Source organism: Daktulosphaira vitifoliae, unplaced genomic scaffold, assembly GCF_025091365.1.
Source record: "Daktulosphaira vitifoliae isolate Bord-2020 unplaced genomic scaffold, ASM2509136v1 Scaffold_1, whole genome shotgun sequence".
Classification (NCBI taxonomy): domain Eukaryota; kingdom Metazoa; phylum Arthropoda; class Insecta; order Hemiptera; family Phylloxeridae; genus Daktulosphaira; species Daktulosphaira vitifoliae.
In genome coordinates, this window is record NW_026099572.1 from 53,738,298 (window position 1) to 53,751,692 (window position 13,395).

The 13,395-nt window shown below is 29.0% G+C and overlaps 1 protein-coding gene across 4 annotated transcripts in view; it reads right to left on the minus strand.

The window, feature by feature from the left end:
• The window catches only part of LOC126904733 (neuroligin-4, Y-linked-like), a 169,257-nt gene that overhangs the window by 103,455 nt on the left and 52,407 nt on the right, over positions 1–13,395 (minus strand). For all 4 annotated transcript variants that reach the window (XM_050683979.1, XM_050683957.1, XM_050683971.1 and 1 more), the window contains one exon: positions 9,678–10,441. In XM_050683979.1, the coding sequence (XP_050539936.1) occupies positions 9,678–10,152 (475 nt within the window). In that variant the 5' untranslated portion in view covers positions 10,153–10,441. The remainder of the gene's footprint in view (positions 1–9,677; positions 10,442–13,395) is intronic.

Below are 13,395 nucleotides of genomic sequence, written 5' to 3' on the forward strand. Positions count from 1 at the left end.
TTTTAAGCGTCCTTGTAAATAGTACACCGACACCACAGAATAGCGTGTTCTCATAGTATTCTACATCGTGTTCCGGTACATTTAAACACAACGACCGGAATTTTCGAATACTTTTTCTCTTTTCTTCTTACCCCCAAGTGTGCCATCGATCGAACCTCTATCGTCACTATGCCCCTCCTTCGTTTTCGCTGCCAGTAATATTTTACCTAATAGACGTCTCTGGAAATCCACAAGCGTTACAGCAAAAGTAATAAATTATAATGTTTTTGTATCTGCGAGTGCTAAATCATTATGACACTTGTGCTTCGCTCTGATATATCTGTAATGTGGCAGATATAATTATTGAAAGTTTTTTTTGTGACCGTTGCGCGTGTATCAATGCTATTGTTTGTGCGATCGGCTCAATTGCATCCGCTGTATCAACTTAACATTAATAAAGTGAGATCCATAAAATTTTTTATTATAGTCGTAACTTAAAAATCAAGTTCACGGTCTTCTACAACGATTTCTATCAGAAAAGATGATCATATGCAATACTGCTTCTTGGATATAATCCAAACCTCACAAAATATATCTTACAAGACGGAAAAATGTTTTGCATTTTAATTCGTCATAATATGATTAAATCTCCTTGTTATTCGAATGAGCCTTACACATATTTACTTGGCAGTCTGAGTTCGTTCTACAGGTAGTACCTATAGCTCTTACTTAACAAGTCGATACTTCAAGGTTATAAGCAAGTATCTAACAACTTAAATGCATACTATTTTGTTTAATTTATATTTATACATTTGTACTTAACGATTTTCTTTATTATATCGTGTATGTTATAAAAAAAATCGAGTTGCTAAGAGAAAATCCCACTCAGAAATTAATAACAAGTGCAATACCACATTAATACTAGCAGCTCTTGCACAACATTAGCTACTAGTACTAAATCAATACTGACATATGTCTAGTATGATAACGTTTTTCCGTACTGACACAGATGATTACTGGAGGTTTTGGTTTTAACCAATATTACGTCAATACTCTGCCATTAATGATAGCCAAGTACTGACCACAAATACTAGATTGGTACTTAAACAAAACTCTAACCAGTACTAAGGGTAGGCCAATGGCCAGTAGCTAGTACTGGTGCTTATTTTTTTAATTAAAATTTATGTTGTATTGGATGACTATTTTATAATCTGTGGTCTATGCCAAATGTTTAAATAATTTCTATTTAATGTAATATAGTTTTTATTTGTAGGTTATTATTATTTGAACATTTCTATTTCAATTTAACATTTACTAAGAAATATATATATATATATATATAGTATAATAATTATTTGATTGCATATTATTATAACTTACATAAAAATAAATTTAGTTATGTTGTCGTTTGGTAATTGAATTCCTTTGTAAATGTATTTATGAGTAATAATATTGCTAAAATTACGATGAACTATAATTGATGATATGAAATGAAAAATTATTTAATACCAGAATTTCCGATAAAAAATATTATTTGAAAAAAATATAAAAAGATATAATTGACGACAGAAAGCCGTCAGCTTCAATACTAAGGATTATGACTTCACGTAATTCTGTACATTTGCATGACGAGCCTTATGACGGCAACCATTTGTAAAAGATTTTCATCTCATAGTCGATGATGAACTTTTCAGACGTTTATTAAACTTGTTTATTGTACCGTCGCAGTACAAAACAATACATATTCAATTAATACAGTCAATTTCACTCTATTGTGGTCATGTAACGTACGCAAACTCCTCAAAACGGTATTGTATGTTGTGTTATAATATTCATAGAAACCGCTTTCTACTAGTATCGTCTAATATATCTTATCGACTTTGGATTACTTTAATCTTAGTTTCTAATGGTGAACATAATTTACGTAAAGTCAGTATAAACAGCCCAGTGAATTGCCGTCCAGTAGAATATCTACAGGTCTTGCACGTAGACTATCGAAAATTGCAAACCGTAAAATCACTCTTCCGAAATTGACCAAGACCTTTAACGATTACAATAAGGGCGAGAAACAGTACGGACTGCACAAATTAATCGTTTTCTATTGTTCAAAAACTCAGCGTTACACTTTTTACATCTATGTAAGACATACGCTTCAGATCTCATGAGACATAATGGACGATTTTATTCGGCACTGTATTAATTGTCTATAGCTAGGCGAATTAAATTAATAGAACTATAACAACAAAAGAAACTGAGATTTTCTCTCATATTCATGCTGAAGTAGAATTTTCGAAATTCTTAACGTTAAAAAAATAATAATAATTACACAAGCAACGTGTCAAAAATGTATTTTAAAAAAATACGTGATTAATTTTCAATTTTAATTTTTAAATGCGTTTTATAGGAATCTAGAAAAAAATATAAGAATCAAAAATATAAGAGTACAAAATATTCGAAATATGTTAAAAATTAAAATATCCAATAAATAAGAACAATACGCTAAAAACTATATTAAATAAAAAGATTCCCAATGAAATTGACATTGATTCTTAAAAAATTATCGTTAACCTTTCATCCAGAATAGCGATACTATCTCGAAATTTGAATATTATAAATTAATTATCTTAACGCAGAATAAAAGTAGAATGTAATAACTACACCGGAGTATCATTTAGTTAACAGTCACGCTTAATAATGACAATAAATTATAATTATTAAAGTGGTTACGGTAAAGTGAATAGTTACAGTTTGCCAGGTTAAATCTCTTATTTAAGCTAAAACCCCATTACGGATAAGTATCTATAAATGAGATCAATTGAATAATTTTTAATTTCGCATTTTAAAACAATGTGTAAAGTTTTTAAAAAAATAATACTCAATTAACAACTATTTTTATTGTCAATAAGGAAGTGAGTTTCTTATACGCGTAAAAGATAAAAATGTAATGTGTAATGATTTTGAGTTTTAAATAAGATATACTTTTTGATATAGTTTGATATTAGTTAAAATATTTACTATATTGAGATACTCGAGCAATGTGAATAATATTTAATTATTTAAAAAAGTTGCTTTAACATATTACAGATAAATATAAAATTAACTCCTAGAGCGGAGTTCAAAATTTGACATTATTTGATAAAATTATTACTTATTAAAAATATTTGCCAACAATATATCGTAAGTATGTTTACTCTTAAACTTAACCTATCCGCTTCGTTCAATCTTTAAATTAGTTAACAAATATCAAATATTGAAATAAAAAAAAGAAGTTGCTTCGTATATAACTAATTATATACGAATGAGATGAACATTATGCACAATAAATTTGTACACATTTTATAAATTTTTTCTTTTATTCTTAATTGTATATTTTGATTTTTAATATACTGCGAATATTTTGTACTTTAATAATATGAGTTTGGGATATTTTTTCAATTAGATATTTCGGGTCAGATATTTTTACCTAAGAAATTTTGAATCCGCATATTTTCAGCAAACATAATTTTATAGAGCAGTTATTTAAAATAAAAATAAAATCAAGGAAATGGCATCAAAAATTTTGCAAAAACATGAATAACAACGACCAAAAAAAAATTGTTCACTCAGTCTATAAATTATTCAGTTAATTAATTAAAATACTGTATTGTATCTACGAAAGACTCTCGAGCAATTGATCAATTTATTATCTATATCGTTATTTTAAAGGATTTTATATTACTAAATAGATATTTTATTAACAATTGTAATGCATTTCCAAAAATTTTCTTTTCCACCAACTCTCCATAAAATAATTACAGCGAATCATTAATTTTCATATTAAATAACGATTTTAATTTGCAGTAAAGGAAACACTGTATACTTATTACACTGAAAATATGAAAGAAAAAAACGGTTTTTAATCAAGAATACTTCAACGGTTTACACTGTAATAATAATATTGTGAACTCAAAGTATTGAAGGTTACCGAGAAACGCAATTTTAATCTAAGAAATCTACATTTTTATTGCACTGTATGTAAATGTTTAGACTTACAATATCCAAAAGATCGTGCGGAAATAACTACAAAATAAATAGTGTCGGTGTCAATATCTCACTAAGTTATTTCACAAAATAAAATCTATTTATTACAACACGACATGACACACACCATATCCCTAAATTCCTTAGTGTGTACATTCAGCAATAATTTCGTGTAGTACAACTATTTGCATAACACTTAAACAAGGCTTACAATTGAATGTAAATATCGCTAATGGTATTGAGTATTAGAGCTAAGCTAAACTATAGAGCCGGGCAAAGTTAAACCAATGGCACAGGACAATTCTAACAAAAATATACAACCAATTTTATGTTTACGGGTTGTATAATTATACAAGTTGTGTATTATAATATACAACTCAAAATAAACGTCATATATTATGTTGATATTAAAATAAAACAATAACGAATAAACTGCAGTGTTTTCAATAAAATATTTGAAGCTCAAAATCTGTCGAAACGTTTAAAATCAAACGATTTTTGATGAAACGATTGCAAAAAGAAAAATGTACAGATAAAAAGGAATATATTTTTCCTTGTATATGTTTATATTGTTATATTCTAATGGACAGAAAATGAATCTCTTTACAAAATGAATACAGCTAATTTAAACTTGCAATCGATAAAAAAAAATATGTAAAAATTAATGTTAAGCCATTGTCCAAAAGTAGCTTTTTCTGTTTAGTATAAGTTTCAAATAAATCACTTGTATTTAATCATTTTAAGTAGCTACTCAAAGAATTACATTCATTATTTTCTTTACGTTTATGTTCTTTTGTTTTGTGTTAAGTGTAAAATGAAATATTAACTGCACAATGAGTGTACGAATATTTTTTTTTATACATTTAAATAATTGTTATATATTATTCAGACATTCGACTTATATAAAAATGAATTCAAAATTATCAGGAAATCAAATTTTCATTTTATTTTTTATAAATTTTTTTATCATTACGTATTGTTCGGTCACCTCCACTCTACATTTAAATATGTTAATAATTTTCGAAATACTATTTCAATAGTCGTTATCAATCAGTTACTATCTTAATCAAATCATTGTTTTTATTTTATAAGCTAGTTAAATATATATTTTGCCATTAATAAAATAAAGTTGATAAGGAATTAATTAAAAGTATACTTCATAGTTGATAAATCGAGAAATACATATATAAAACTAAAAATTTCAAAAAGACTTTCTTAATATAATACTACTTAATATAATATAATACTTAAAGAAAAATCGAGTGGCTAATGTTAAAAAATTCACCGAGAATAGTTTTATTCATAAAAATGTTCTACACAAATCACATTTTCTGAAATGTTAGCATCATAAATATGAGGATACATTAAATTCTACTGTTAAATACTACAAATACCACAAGTGTTTCCCTCGAGAACAAAAAACTGTGTATACGTCTAGACAACATTTCGGGTGGTTTTTAAAATTATAATTATTCCACTATACGTATCTAACATATTTGTACACATGGGATAGAATATGTTTGTAATTTTTCCATTACAGAAAAGTTATAAATTATCAACGTCTAAGTGAAATTCTTTAAATTTTTCTTGATGGCCAACAAGTTTTGTTTAAGAAATATTACCTTTACTGGGGTGTTAAATTTAACTATTTCTTTTCTTATTAATTTTACCATTCAATATTTTTCTTATATCACTCCACGCTACCGTAAAGTTTTTAAGAACTTTTAAAAGAAAATTTAATTATTATAAATACAAAATAACGATGATAACAAAAACCTTCTCATTGTAACCTTTCTGAAATTTTCTTAGGAAAAAAAAAATAATTAAGTTCAATGTTGTTCGCGCTTAACTGGCAACAGCCATAATTCATAATGGACTATAAAGGGCTCAAACATATTATTTCGCCACAAAAATACGAAGGCTCACCTTTAATGAGCAATAACTTTCTAGGTAGATGACAGTTTTAAGTGGATCTCGTATAACATATTTCATTATGAACGTTAAAAAATTTCTTGCAGTAAATATATTGTGTCTTTGAGCTGCACTTAAATATTAATTGAAGGAGGCTATCTGGGCATGTACAAAATATATTTAAACTTTACCATATTTGGTCGAAATCAATACGACCTACAGTAAGTGTTAAGAAATCAAAGACAAAAAGTTTAATTAACATTAACAATGTCACCAAATCTTAATAGTAGGGATAAATTGTATCTAGAAAATACTCCCAACCCATAATTGTAGGTTTTCGTAATAATAAGCATGTGACATAATATGGAAAGACTGTTAATTATGGTTGTATGTGTTAAAAACGTCGGATGAAAATTCTTGGTAAATTATGAAAAAAGATGCTTAATTTGTCGAATCTTTAATGAACATGTTTCTCATAAATATAAATTTATTTGTACGATGACAATAAACTAGCGTAAAAATATTTCATTGCCATAAATATGATAAAGTGTTTGCACAGAAATATGGACTTCCTAGTTACCATAAGAGACGAGTATCATTGGACATAAATAGCATTCGATTTGAAGTCATTTAGTTCGCAATGGGCACTCTCTTGACAAAATGTGCACCTCGAGTTTTTTCTGTTATAATTAAATATGGTGAACTAATAACTTAATTGTACTGTCTTTTTAGATCTGGTAAAATATGACATAAATAATAATATTGCCATGGAGAAACTGGTCGATTCTATATTAAAATTTGGTTAGTAACATGTCAAATAAACTTATTAGATTTGTACGTATAGACTAATGATAAATGTTATAGAAAATAAAGACAAGCGAATAAAAGCGACGAGGCGTTTAGAACAAATAACATTGGAGGGTTTTTACTACCCAGTCAAATACTAAATGGACAAATAGTGCGTTTATACAAAAGAACATTGAGAAATTAGTTATCTATTTGTTTTTATGTCGTTAAAGCGCGAATTCATTTATAATAATAAAATGTTAATTGGTACATTGTATTTTCAAAAATCAGAAAATCGTTCTAAGATTTTAAATAACACACTTGATAATTCATTCACAATTATCACTTGAATAATAATCAATTAATATAATGAAAATTTCCACGTTAAGTAAAAATAAATTCACTCAAGAGAACAAAGGTTTGAGAAAAAAACTACGTTAGATTTTCTGCATTATATTATAATCGTTCGGCCTTATGCTATAAAATTAAAATATAAAAAAGTCATCAAACCGAATGATTAATTCAGTGACAAAAAAAAAAGTAATTAAAAAACTCAAATAGACAGATTGTTTATCGTTAAAGGGCTGACAGCTTTTGCATTAGATAAATTACTGGTTGGACTCGATAGATATTAAAGTATAAATGAAAGGTGATTTTTTTTCATCACAATTAAGTCAATGTAATTGAGTTTTAGGTTTTATAGTTTTCTTCCTTTGTAAATTAATTTTATTTGATCGCATCCAAAAATCTATTCGGCTGATCCGATTCCACGTACGCGTCAGAGCATCCTCAGTGAATTATATTTGGTTCAGCCATTGAGTCTCTGAGTAATGATACCAAAATAATATGCGATTATAAATAACTCCACTACAGCCAATTTTATTGAGCCCATCAAAGACATTTGTTATGAACTTTTTGACTTCTTATTCTCGTTGTATAAACTATCAATTTTAAGTTTGTACGAATTTCACTCACACGCCATTAAATGGTGATATGGTTTAACTTTAAATTTACTTAAATGTTTATTTGCACGCTCAATCCTAAATGTTTAAAGATTTAGAATAAAATAAAATAAAGCCAATGAATCGCTGTAAATATCTTTTAAGTGCCTATATCGTGTTAGATACATTTGAATTTATGTATTTAGCCTGCAAAGAAAATTCATAAAAAATCAATTGCTTGGATAGCAAATACTAATAAAAATAATGAAAATGTATAATTAAAAAAATCATTTAATTCATCAGTGGTTTTTCAATATGATTTCTGTGAAAATTTATTACACAATTAAGTTTGGTAGAAATATTTTTAAAAAGTTATTTGAAAGAGTATACTAACAAAAAATATTTATTGAAATTTCATTTAAATTACATTCGAATAATATTCGATAGAATTTATCGCATCTTCAGGGGAGAAAAAACCTAATTCATTCAACTATTTACACTTGTTTATCTATTACTTAACTATTACATATCGTTGAAATTGACACGGAACGAAAACTTGCGTCAAAATTATAATTACATGACTTTTTACATTTTTAAAACTCCGTAAATTCAAAGATACCAAATTCTTTTTTTTCATTTAATAAATTATAAAATTGTTAATTTTAATATAAAACATTAATATCTTGTGTATGTATTTAGTGAGATTCAAAACCTATTTAAAAGATATCCTATTGATTTCTACAGCCAAACATTCTTTGTCTGGTTTTTGTTGGCTTTTATTTTGGAACACGCATTCCTATCTTTGATAGATGGAATTATCGCACGTTCCCTCGTACAATTCAAAATAAACAATAACTCAGTGACTAATCTTAAAGCTTGACAGCATTTTAAATGGATTATAAAAGTTGAAACAATATTGTCCCAGTTCTTTTACGTTTATTTCTGTTTGTGTTTGGTTTTTTTTACTTCGTCGAAAGAAAATAATTTCTAAAAAGTGGACTCATTGTTTAAATTTAGTTTATATCTTTCATAATTTAAACATTTTTGTACACGAATTATTCAAATTCAAAAAGTTCACGCACATTATAATATCATTAAATTATTTAACTATCCATTCATACTTTTTTATTTATGGTAACGTGTATTGAACTTATTTGATAAAATAGTGATTACCAGTAAAGATCTGAAATTAATCTGTTTTTATGTAGTTAAATTATCATTTTATTCGATAAAATATATTTAAGTAATTGGCATTTTTAAAGAATCTAAAGTGTATTAATTAAACTATTGCACTGGTTTCTGTTAGTTTTTAGGCATAAAGTGTAAGTATTTAAATTTAATTTTCTCCTCGAGTAAACTGTGATAAATTCTTGTCGATAAAATTCAATGCATAACAATTGAGTGACATTTATAAAGTATACATTACATGTACACACATGGCTTCACAAAAGGAGAGCTTATAGTTTCCGTAAGCACAAGTAAATGTTATCAGAACCACATAAAGTATACACAATACATATTTTATGATATTTATATATTATAAATACAATACGCGCATGTTTATTAATATGAAACACAAAGTAATATTTCCTCTCGGTAACCATACCGACGTACATGACATTGCACGACCGACCAAAAGACTAATATAACTCAAACTTTTTAATTTTAAAGAATAATAAAATCTCTAACTTTATTTTGGCAAGTATTTTTTTTTATTTTCCGACAAAAAAAAACTTCAACATGTAATAATAAAATATTTTATAGCACATTCGCGCGATAAATTACTAGTTTCTGATAAACGACGTTTAGTTCTTATAAGTTTGCCAAGTGGATTTTATAGGGATTTTTATATTTCCCCTCTACTAGAAAACTTTGACGGCCTTAAACGAGGCTTTCACTCGTTGATTGTTTGTTGCCGGGTTTTGAAAGACAACAGCTCAAAATGAAATCACCGCAATATCATCTTTGTTTGTACGGCAAAAAGTGTTTTTTATTCGATTTGATTGTGAATCACCTTATGTATAACATGTTTTCACTAACCTTGTGACGGCGCGTAGATGTTCAGGTACAAACAGTCCTCACTCTGATTTTGCAAGTAAGGCAGCAGCTTTTTCAGGTAAACAAACCGACCGACGGGCATACGTTGTAGAGCGGCCGTTTCGTTGGATATATCGGGTAAACGTTGGGGACAAACGGCGCCGAACGCGTCGGCCAGACGAACTCCGTCCCACGGAGACGGCGTACGGGTGGGACCGAACCGATTGGACCCGACAGGTGGTGTAGCGTAAGGTACACCGAGGAACGTGTCCAAAAACGAAGAACCGTCGTCCGGATCGTTTCCGGGAGACGCCGCGTTCGTGGACGTTCGTCTGGACATAACGTTTACAGTGGTCACGACGCCTTGAAGTTTACCGTACCGTGTTTGTACAATACGAGTGAGCGTCGCGCCCGATGCTCCGCCACCATGTCCGTTCACCGTCAACCATAGTGCGGCCACTAACACGGCGACGATCATTGGCCGGTGCGGTTACAGTTGTCGGCCGGGATAAAGCTTTTCGTTGTTCATTCAGCGGACGACCACAGAACTTTGTCGGCCAACGCCGGAGCACTCGTCACTGACACTGCCGTTTTCAGCACGTCGTCGCAGCCACAAAAAGGACGATTGTTAATAACGTCGGACCACACACCGCGTCCACGATTACCGCGACCACGTCGGTGGTGGAGCATCGTAGTGCTCGCCCGCCTCGAGTTTATTGCACTTTCAATACTTGTCCACAACAAATGACGACGGTAGTAATTCGAACCTGAAACACATAACACGACACAGACATTAGTAAGATTACAGATCGAATATACACGGGAACCGTTCCCGTGACATGGTGGCGCCTGCGCCAATTACTTAGGCGGCCGGTAGCGCTGTTGCCGTGGCCACAGTTTCATTAACACCCGTAAAAGGATTAAGGAGAAAAACTTTTAATGCTCTTTCTACACTCCCTTAAGGCAATAGTAATCCCTTGTATGTATACATATATCTGTGCGAACACACATACACGTGTATGTATATGTGTGTGTATATATTTCTGTTACAGAATAGACAGTGAACAGACACGAGAATGACGACACTATTTTATAAGCTCAAAAAGTTCATTCGGCAGCAGTCGTTTTATATAATCTTCATGTACACTTGTTTATAATACTAACTTTTTCCACTAAACTTAGATTGTTTGTTTGTAGGTGTTTGCGTGTGACGAACGAATAATAATAACAATAATAGTATTAATAAAACGACAGGAAGACCGGCAAAAGCAAAAACTTTGATATTAAAACAAACGTTGGCCGTCCAAATGACTTGAGCCGTACCGTTCGGACAGCTCGTGTCTACTGTTTTCGGTATTAACAATAACAATAACTGAAAACAATAAACAACTGAAAAACGTAACGTCGGATAGTTTGTAAGCCGTTGAGACGTTTTAAATGTTTTGACTTTGAGTTGCACACTCCGATCACAGGGACGTCTAACAGTTATAAAAATTATAAAAAATCAACACTATGAAGTTTTAATGCTTACTGTTTGCCAGCACCGAAAAATAATATCAATGTTTCGAGGCATCCTGTTGAGAATTCAGTGTGATTTTTTTAACGCTAGCCAATCAATTTCTCTTATAACATTAAGGTTTTTGAACATTTTATTTTGGATTTTGTTAGTTGCATTTAGCCGTTTTAAAATCATTTTTAGGTCCATCCCTTATATATTTTACAGAGGTGTCAACTTACAAACATTTATATTAAACTAGCTTATAGAGAAGAAAATAGTCTAATTAAGAGAGTAAATGGTCGATAATAACTTTTGGACCAGTACTTTTAAAGTTATTCTTGTTGTCATATCTAGGCGATAAGAAGATTACGACCCAGAAATACCTAATGATAACAATAGCTGCTCACACTCAACACCTACAGCATTTACTTTAAATTATTAATAAAAGATTATGAAATACTGGTCCAAAGGTTGTTATCGATCAGTTATTTTCTTAATAACATTTGTTTTTATTTTATAGCCTAGTTAAATATGTTTGTTTCCATTAAATAAAAATTTGATACCCCTATAACAGATAAGGATGGACCAAAAAATTACTAAACAGTGGATAAATCGAGCATTATTACAATACTAAAATAAAATGAATTACTTTAAAACACCTCTCACATTTAGTGTAGTCGACATCAAAATTATCTGGTATAGCTTTCAAGCAGAATGTCATACTAAGTGTAGGATAATAGTGTTGGTATTCCAACTAAATATAAAAAATTCACAATTTATATAAATCTCGATGACTGTTTAATAAGGTTTCAATTTAATCTGTTCTTGCGTACTAATAAATTACAATAGCTTTTCAAAAATGTACTCTCCAATGCAATTTTTATTGTGAAAATCTAAAATTATACCTATTTATATAAATATATAATATTAAATCATTATTTGACAAAAATAATAAGTGTAGTAAACTTAATAAAATTACACTGTGTGTATACAACTTAAATTTTTTGTACCACATTCAGTACTATTAAAATTGTGTACTTTTCAAAATTTGAAAAGTACACAAAGCGTAATTCAAAATAATATATATTTTACTTAATTCGTGGATTTTACTGAAACACTATAAAAGTTTTTAAAATTGACTTTATTTCTTTGATAGAAAAATATGATAGACCTAAAAAAAATGGTTTTGATGGACTCAAAACTCTTATAAAACTACGTATTTTCTTTGATTTTTTTACTACACATCAATCTTTTAGTAATTCTTTGCTGAATCATTATTAAATTTTTTCATTTCTTTTACTGAAATATTTTTGTGAAATGCAAGTCAGCTTTTAAAAAACTTGAAAAATGCTTTATTGTTTTATAATTTTTCCTGGTTTATTTTTAATTACATTAGTAGATATTATTCTCCCTTCATTTTAAAATTCAATTTGTCAGAAACACATGTTCTACTTCACTTTCTGTATTTTGTCTGTTTATTAGTCTAACGTAAAAAAAACAATTTGCTACCACTTTTGGAGATCCATTTGTTTTTCACTTTTACATTTTTCATTTTCACAATGTTTGTCAAACCTAAAGTGACATACTAAGCTTTATTACTTAACGTGGATGTGACAAGGTACCATTCAAAATTCCTGTTCATTTCACAGAGATGAGAATTTAATATTTTTTTTAATAAACAAATCTAATGGACAGTGGTTACTAAAAAAAATAAAATTAATCTTTTATCAACAATATTCATTTTTATACTCTAAACAGCTACGAATTTTCCGTTATATATTACTTTCCACTCAAAAAACTAAGAGAGTTTTAACACATCCAAATATAATGATGATAAAGCATTTAGTGAGTAGATAAGACAATAGTTCACCTCGGCCTATTAAGTATTGTTTAGCCACTACGTGAACGGTTTGCTCTATTTTTAATTATGTTTTTCCGTAATTTTACAAACGCTTAGCCATTATAACGCATTATAATTGGAAAAAATTTCATTATATAAACTCGTTGATGAGTTTTAATTAGTCATTATGCTTAAAGTTAAAAAATTATAACAACAACAATTTTACTAAACCGTTGAAAACTACAATATAATAATACGAGTTGAACGTTTTCAGTAAAAATAACTTTTTATTAATAATTTTTTCCCATTTTAATTATCATAAGCCAACGGGAATATTTAAAAAACAGTCTCGTGTTTTCATTAATCTTCAGCGTATTCTTCGA